Below are 9,631 nucleotides of genomic sequence, written 5' to 3'. Positions count from 1 at the left end.
TAAAAATAATTTAATTATAAAATTATTTTAAATTTTTTAAAAAGTTTACTATTTAATTAAAAAATTTAAATTGAAAGAAAAGAATATTTTATAACGTTTCCATAAAATTATCACATAATTAAATCATTATTAAAATTCGGAATTTTTTGTTATGTTTTTGTAAAGGTTAAGCACAAAAATTCTATACAGTATTAAACTTTTTGTATATTAACGATGTACATTTTTATAAAATTTTACCAGAAATATTTTTATTGTCTTATATAATTATCTTTTTTTTTATATTAAACCATCAACATATTAGTTGTTTGCTTCATTAACGGGTGTTATTTTTTTATATTTCTTCTCGAAAAAATATGTCTTCCTTAAAAGCTTGAATAAATTTATGATTCAAGATTTCTAATTAACATTTTTTTTAATGCTTATAACAAAAACTTAAAATCAATAAGCTTTGATTTTCTTTCAAACTTCGATTTTTAAATATATTTTTTTTACAGTTTCATCTCATTTTACATCCGTTTTATATGGGAAAAAACTCAGTTTTGAAGTAAAAATATCCAATTATGGCAACGTAACGCATTATGTATGAAATTTAAAGAATGAACGGAGTTATCATCGGTATGACTCTATATAAATCATTATCTAACATATGACATACATAATTAAGTTTTGTCAAGTGGAAGAGTATTTTAGAACTGTTACTCTGAAATTAATTTTATACTGATTAATACTTAATTTAGCGAAAAATGTTTGATAAAACCTATTGTAAATAATCAATTCTTTTAATTTCTTTCTAAATAACTACAAGATTAAAAACAAACGAAACATTTTTATCATGTGAATGCACTTATTAATATATTTAACATATTTTTAATAATTATTATTCATATATTTTGTTATAATTTAACAAATTGGATAATAAAGTTACATATTATTGTCATTTTTTATTACATTTAAAGATTAATTTAACACGGTTCCAATGGGATTTTTAATTAGTAAACTGTGTAGAATTTTACTTGAAAGCAATATAGTTATACTAATTTATACAATTCTAACATGACTTACGTGATTTGTATTAAATCTTTAATTCAGAAATGCAGTTTTATGATTAAATAATTATTATCAAAATATTCCTTCATTTTAAGTTAAGTAGATTCGGGGATAATGTTTGCCGTTTGGATTTAATGGATCATTTAACAGCAGATTCCCATTAATTTAGTAAAATGAAGATGAAAATCTTGCTGAAGTATGGCCGCCGGTGTTCTGTGGATATCATTCATGTTCCAAAACCCATGGGTGCCATAGAAAAGTGAATGTCAATTTACTACCAGAAGAGTTCCATCAGAAGAAATAAGTAAAGATAAGAGATATTGGATAGCAGAAAAGCTGTTATTCGAGTAATTGAAGCTTAATGTTATTTACTTTAACATAATATAATTTTTTTTAAAAAAATATTAAATTCTGGTACAAAAAGGAATTTTTTAAGAATATTTTAATTTGGTATTTATCTGGATGAATAAATACGCCGAAAATATTACTTTCTACAATGCCCAAGTTAACACGATTTTATTTTACACTATTATGGTGCCTTTAATGGAATTAATGTCGTTAAGATACCGGTAAATCTCATCTTGACGAGCTCTTAACAGTTTCAATTAAGACTCGTTTAGTATGGCTTACTCGAGAATTAGTAGCAATAGATGTTAGAATCTGTACACCAATACTAATTTTTACGTCAATTCCCATATCCATTGAAGAGAAATATCCAATATTTTGAGTTAAATATTAATCAAATACAAGAAAATTTTTATGAAGCTTTTTTTCTATTGAAAACAGCCGAAGAAAGAATTCATACACTAACACGATTCTTCAAAATTCCGAGAAAATGCAATTTATTCTTGAAGAAAGATTCCTGAGTTGATAATATGTAACTGAGTTTTCGAATGAGAATGTGCAAAATAATCTTCACCGATTAGGAATATTTTTTTCGTAGATTCCCCGATGTAGGAAAGAAATTTTAGATAAGCAAACACATACTGATGATCTTTTCTTGCAATATTTTTCAAAATTATTATTTTTTGCATTCCCATTTTGTCCATATTACTAAAATTATATTGTTCTTAAAGCCTAATGCTTTTATCTATGGTAAATTTCATAGTCAGTCCTTTGAACAACTTGGTAAAAATGCAATTGTTTGGAGGTTATTTTCTATGCATTTCAAAAAGAAATATTCCTGAAAAAATGGCTGCCGTTTAATGATTATTCTTGAGATTTGACAGTATTAATATTTCGTTTAGGAGAATATACGATAATAATACATTTATCATATTTATAGTAAGCAATAACTGTTATTGTTTGCAATTAATATTACATTTACAGATTGATCAGACTTGTTTAATATTCAGCAATTATCTTAATCTGATTTGAATCTTCATCTGGAATTCTACATCATTATTTGTAGATGAATAATCGATTTTAATCATTTATAAAACATCATTAAGTTACTTAGTTTAAGTGAAATAATTTTGATAATTCGATGTAGTTCATAATATTTATATATATATATATTATATTAACGGAATAATTTACTTAAAATGTATAATTAATTAGCTAATATCTTTAGGTTTTCATTCTTAAAATAACGAAGGAATAAATGAGGAAAAGGAATTTAAACGTATAACTAAATTGTGTGATACATTTGAATATATCATTAAGCTGGTAAGATACAAATGGTCAAAAAGCAAATTACGTTTTCCAAACACGAAAATTTAAATGACAAGTCTAGAACAGTGTTTATAAATTTGTATACTGATTAATGATGCTACTATAGCACTAATCTCTCGTTAACTGCTACAGATACAGATGTCCCTGACAGAAGTCGCAGGGTGAATGCTAATTTTTCAAACGTTTGAGAATTACGTAAAACTTTCAACGAATCACAAATAGTGAATGCTGTTTAACCATGCAGAAATTACGTGGATTTAATAACGAAATTAAGCCAATGTGATTTCAATCGATATTGCATTATTCCGATAAAGTAAAAATCGAAAATAAAGCCATGCAAATTGTATAATCCAAGCAATTTTACTTTGATTTTAAAAGTAAACTTTGCAAACTTTCACTAATTTATTACTTTTTACGCTTTCTACTTTTCGAAAAGATATTTTTACGATTGGAATTTGAAGATATGAATTATATGTTACAGTTCTGAATAAATATAGAAACACATTTATGTTTTATTGTATTGATCTGAAAGGTTTCATCTTTCACAACAGTGAACATTAAATATTCCACATGATCTTTTATACAGGCTTGAAAAAAAATACAATTTAAATTTAAAATACAAAAATTCCATATTGATCTATTGCGTCAAAATTTTTTCAAATAAAATTCGAATTATTTGCAATATTGGATTAACAATGACAAAAAAAAAAGGGAAAAAAGACACGCAAACTTACATGACACAATTTAACCTCTAGTTTGTATATTCTATATATTTATCAAGCTGAAAAAATAAACAAATTGACAACTATTATTTATAAATACTAAACTTTCTTTTTCATTTATTGTATTTAGTGACATGTAGATTGTTCCAAGCCTTTGACTTCTTTTTATCTGTTCTTAAAAGAATTCTGTTAAAGGCGATCACATGCTGCTTTGACAATGATGTGAGAACTTGCCAGCTTTTGACGTCAGGATCGAATGTCACAGGCACACCCCACGTGAACAGATGCTTTATCTGTTCTCTTTATCTATACAAAATTCGATTCGAGTGTATTAAACGAACCAATTGATTTACGAGTTACGGTGCTATTAAATTTTTGTACGAATCCAAATCTTCTTACAAGAAAAAAATCTGAGAAACACTTATCAATTTTCCTCAAATTAATTATTATCCATCGTGCATATAGTATATGATTAATATACAGTATTTTAAAATTGTATAAAGCTGCGTAAATTTATCATTTCGTCTCTATCTTTAATTATTATACAGTATAAAGAGTAATTGAAAATCCATTTAAAATGTTTTAATTAAACTATAAATTTGATTACAAAACGTATCTAATCCTTTCCTTCCTTCATTTATAAATGAAATTGTGTATTTAAGAATGCTATTATTATTATTATCTTTATATAGATTTAACTTTATTACTAACTTCTGGACTTTTTATCTTGATACAAAACAGAAAGAATTGTTTTCCCGTCTCTATAGTTGAAAGCTTGACAGCCAAGCATAAAACGATGACAAGAGCATTGGAGAAGAATAGAAAAACATGGTGAACTCATAATATCTTTTGTATCTTGTGGATTCTCTTCACGAAGTAGAACTTTGTTCTATTTAATGGGATGATATCGATGCTACTACCAAATTAATAGAGTTTGTTTTTCTTAATGTCATTTACTCGTCACTCCTTAGATCTAATTTCTTGTCAAATTTGCTAGGAATGATGTTGGTATTGTGTTTAAAATCAATTTTACCTCGCTAACTATTAATAAAATTATATTAAAAGTTGAAAATTAAATTCGATGTCTTTAATTGGAATTGTTTCTTATTTTTTTAAGTTTTTTTTTTTTTTTTTTAAATTCAAAATAACTTTTTCGCTTTCATTTTGGATCTTGTATTTTCCGAGAAACTTGGCAAGGATAAAAGTAATTTTTTTACAAATATTTAGAACTACATAGAAAAGAAAAATAAAATAGCTTTATCTTTTGCAAGCCGATTAGAATGAAATAGGTCTGTATAAAAACGAGGTGAAGGAATTTTATTTTTATCAAAATTTCGAAAACAGACTAACAAGCTTGATCTTTCGAATTGGAGTAAATTTTGAAAGTCTCTGAAAGCTAGAATTTTTTAACAGTTGAATTCTTAGACTATTGAATAAAAAAAAAATATATATAAAAATATTTTGATTTAAAAGAACAAACAGACAATATTTTTGTACAAAAATCGAATAGATTTTTGTAGTAAATATATTTGGAAAGAGAAACCCGCTGTCAGAAAGATCGTAAATTGTATCAAAATAAAATATCTAGAGTTTTATAGAGAAAAATTTGAAACTGAATAATTGAATTGGGAATTGCAGGGTTTCGAAAGCGTATTTTATCCTCTTGTATTTTTTATTTTCATTTTATTTTAATTACCTAATAATTTAAATAAGATTTACATTTAAAAAATAACATTTTATTTTATTATTTTATTTTTCATTTTGATACTTAAATTGTGAACAAATAAAATCTAGGTATTAAATATATGATAATGAAATTTTCTTATGCTTTGTTCGATCAACATGTTTCTTCTTAACATTTAATTATTTTCTACTAGAACAGCTCGAAAAAAAAAAAAAAAAACATATTTTACATAGAAATGATAGATATAAAATATTCTTTTCATTATAACAATCTTTTAAAAATTCATTCTTTCAAGTAATTTAAATGAAATACGGTAATAAAATTAATAAAATTCAAATTCCGTTCTGTTGTAAAAATAGTTTTTATTTTGTATTTTAAAACGTTTTAACTGGAATATTATCAGTATTATAAAAGAAATCTTGTTTCTGTATTGAAAATAAGTGAATATTGTGAATTCATATTTAAATATTTATCTTTCGTTGCATGACGTAACGATTATTGTACTGCCAAGCAATTTTACTTTGATTTTAAAAGTAAACTTTGCAAACTTTCACTAATTTATTACTTTTTACGCTTTCTACTTTTCGAAAATATATTTTTACGATTGGAATTTGAAGATATGAATTATATGTTACAGTTCTGAATAAATATAGAAATACATTTATGTTTTATTGTATTGATCTGAAAGGTTTCATCTTTCACAACAGTGAACATTAAATATTCCACATGATCTTTTATACAGGCTTGAAAAAAAATACANAATTTGAAGATATGAATTATATGTTACAGTTCTGAATAAATATAGAAATACATTTATGTTTTATTGTATTGATCTGAAAGGTTTCATCTTTCACAACAGTGAACATTAAATATTCCACATGATCTTTTATACAGGCTTGAAAAAAAAATACAATTTAAATTTAAAATACAAAAATTCCATATTGATCTATTGCGTCAAAATTTTTTCAAATAAAATTCGAATTATTTGCAATATTGGATTAACAATGACAAAAAAAAAGGGAAAAAAGACACGCAAACTTACATGACACAATTTAACCTCTAGTTTGTATATTCTATATATTTATCAAGCTGAAAAAATAAACAAATTGACAACTATTATTTATAAATACTAAACTTTCTTTTTCATTTATTGTATTTAGTGACATGTAGATTGTTCCAAGCCTTTGACTTCTTTTTATCTGTTCTTAAAAGAATTCTGTTAAAGGCGATCACATGCTGCTTTGACAATGATGTGAGAACTTGCCAGCTTTTGACGTCAGGATCGAATGTCACAGGCACACCCCACGTGAACAGATGCTTTATCTGTTCTCTTTATCTATACAAAATTCGATTCGAGTGTATTAAACGAACCAATTGATTTACGAGTTACGGTGCTATTAAATTTTTGTACGAATCCAAATCTTCTTACAAGAAAAAAATCTGAGAAACACTTATCAATTTTCCTCAAATTAATTATTATCCATCGTGCATATAGTATATGATTAATATACAGTATTTTAAAATTGTATAAAGCTGCGTAAATTTATCATCTCGTCTCTATCTTTAATTATTATACAGTATAAAGAGTAATTGAAAATCCATTTAAAATGTTTTAATTAAACTATAAATTTGATTACAAAACGTATCTAATCCTTTCCTTCCTTCATTTATAAATGAAATTATGTATTTAAGAATGCTATTATTATTATTATCTTTATATAGATTTAACTTTATTACTAACTTCTGGACTTTTTATCTTGATACAAAACAGAAAGAATTGTTTTCCCGTCTCTATAGTTGAAAGCTTGACAGCCAAGCATAAAACGATGACAAGAGCATTGGAGAAGAATAGAAAAACATGGTGAACTCATAATATCTTTTGTATCTTGTGGATTCTCTTCACGAAGTAGAACTTTGTTCTATTTAATGGGATGATATCGATGCTACTACCAAATTAATAGAGTTTGTTTTTCTTAATGTCATTTACTCGTCACTCCTTAGATCTAATTTCTTGTCAAATTTGCTAGGAATGATGTTGGTATTGTGTTTAAAATCAATTTTACCTCGCTAACTATTAATAAAATTATATTAAAAGTTGAAAATTAAATTCGATGTCTTTAATTGGAATTGTTTCTTATTTTTTTAAGTTTTTTTTTTTTTTTTTTAAATTCAAAATAACTTTNTGTTATTTACATAATGCTGAGTACTGTATACATTGTGTTCAACAGGCCAACCGATCAAGTGAGACAAGATGGCAGAACGATGACCACTACCCAACCGGATTTGCGTAGACAGCAAGTAAGCTTATGTCCTATTTGTCACGTGGCCGAAATTACCAGCGAAACGAGCTCCAAGTGCCACGACTGTGGCAAAATCACATGCCAGAGATGTGGCACTTTTATGCCCGGCTTGGACGGAAAGGTAAGAAAATAATTACTTCGTTAAGAATTAAAGTAGTCGATACTCTATCGATCAAGGACGGGTTACAATGGTTTCAGATATCTAAGACATAAATTGTTTTCATCCTTTAAAAAAATAAAATTACCAAACTAATTTAAGTTTGTTTCCTTTTTTTAAATTTTTTTTATAAAATTCATTAAAAATTTGCTTTTGGGCATTATAAGTTTTATTAAAGTAAAGCATTCGGAATGTTTTTCAGATACGTTCTCCTATCGAACAATTTTTTTTAATATATGTATTTATTGCTTGATCTAACAGGTTGAAATATAACGAAGTTATTAAATAATTTAAAGATTAGAAACGAAAAAATATTAAAATCTATTATATTTTTCTTATAATATAGAAAATTTTTGTTTTCATGATTTTTTTATTGCAATATGAAATCAAAAAGATTTATTAATATATTTTAAGCGAAAAATTATTTTAATAATCAACTTTAGACGATAAGTTAGAAGTCGAAAAGTTGATACACGAGATAGAAAATTAAAAAAAAAAAAAGAAAAGAAAGTTTTCTTTGTGCTGCTGAAGCTTCTTCCAATTCGATTGAGAACGATTAATCAGAAGGAGTCTCCATCCGATTCCTCCTTAATGAACTCATAAATCAAAATGGTGGAGTATTCTAAGACATCATCCATAGAATGTAAATTACAATTTTCCATTTTTTTCTTCTTTTTTTCATACTTTACTACCATTGCTTGTAATGAAACGAACATTTACAAATCAATTTGCTAAGTAGGCAAATGAATGAATAGGCAATACAATTTCATTTAGATAATTAGAAGATAATAAAGCATAGAAAAGAGAAAAGTTTAGTAAAAAAGAAAAGACTGATGATCAAAGTATAAATAATAATCATTTTGAAAAAAACTAAAATTGCTTTAATAAATCTATTGATGCAATTTTAATATAAGTAGATTCAGAGATCGACTCGATGTCTTAAGAATGTAAATCTCATTATATATTTCCTTTATTAATAATCCGAGTTAATAGGATTGCAATTTTGCACATTTTGTGAAATTAAAGAGTTTCTCGAAGGAATTGACGGGAGTTCATAACGTAAACTTCGTTAAAGATGAATTGATTAGGATGTAGTAAATAAATTTAGTAATAGACTTTGCTCAATAAATTTATGATATCGTTTGCCGTCTGAAAGTAATTTGATTTTTATATTTTTGTATTATTATATAAGTACAGTCAACAGGCTTAATTTTTGATGTAAGTTTCTACTGCAACATGTTTATGAAGTCTGTTTTGATGCCATAGGCGCAATAAACGTGATTGAATCGATTTAAAACAAAATAAATTAAAAATTTATAAATATCAAAATAATTACGATTTAATCTAGTGGAAATTTATTATATTGTTTTTAAGTAATCATTATTAAATATATTTTTCTTATATAATAGCGTAGATATATTTTTTTTGACATGCACAAATGCTTCCATTTATAATGAATAACTCTCAATTTCCACACTCTTACTTCGAGATTGCTTTCTCCTGCATATTATAGTAAATATAACGGTTATTTTTCATAAATAGATAAGTAGATAATAATATAAAATTCAATACGTTTATTTCTAACCTTCCATTACCATGGAAAACAATGAATAAACAAACAGAGCTTCAAAAAATCTTCAGAATGTTACTTGTTTAGTCATTTCTTTAGCATAAAATTATTAATTCTTTACAGAAATATTTTAGTATTAATAAGGATATAACTGTGAATTAGTCATTTTTTTATTTTAATAAATATATTTATGTAATTAACAATAATTATTAAATAACAAAAACCAAAATACAATTGTGAAATTTCAAAACAATATAAATTCTAATCGTGTTTTTGTATGAAAATTCTTTTTTTGTATATAAAAACTAATTAGATTAAATAATTTATTTTGAATTTATTGAATTCATTATATTTTAAAATTAAAATTATTCGATTTATCTTGTTTTTTTTTAATCGTTATTAATTTTATTTTTGTAAAAATATAATATTATTAAAAATGATGAAAAACATTTTATAAAATAAAATTTATTTATTTTT

General features: G+C 24.9%; 1 protein-coding gene across 1 annotated transcript in view; it reads left to right on the top strand.

Moving 5' to 3' along the window:
- LOC111628990 overlaps positions 1 to 9,631 on the top strand; it is a 132,150-nt gene that overhangs the window by 45,201 nt on the left and 77,318 nt on the right. The window contains exons 3-4 of the mRNA XM_023372852.1: positions 2,124 to 2,197; positions 7,356 to 7,548. Coding sequence (XP_023228620.1) covers positions 2,124 to 2,197; positions 7,356 to 7,548 — 267 coding nt within the window. The remainder of the gene's footprint in view (positions 1 to 2,123; positions 2,198 to 7,355; positions 7,549 to 9,631) is intronic.

Source organism: Centruroides sculpturatus, unplaced genomic scaffold, assembly GCF_000671375.1.
Source record: "Centruroides sculpturatus isolate CEXI.00-Female unplaced genomic scaffold, Cexi_2.0 scaffold246, whole genome shotgun sequence".
Lineage (NCBI taxonomy): Eukaryota > Metazoa > Arthropoda > Arachnida > Scorpiones > Buthidae > Centruroides > Centruroides sculpturatus.
This window is presented reverse-complemented; position numbering and strand designations above follow the sequence as displayed.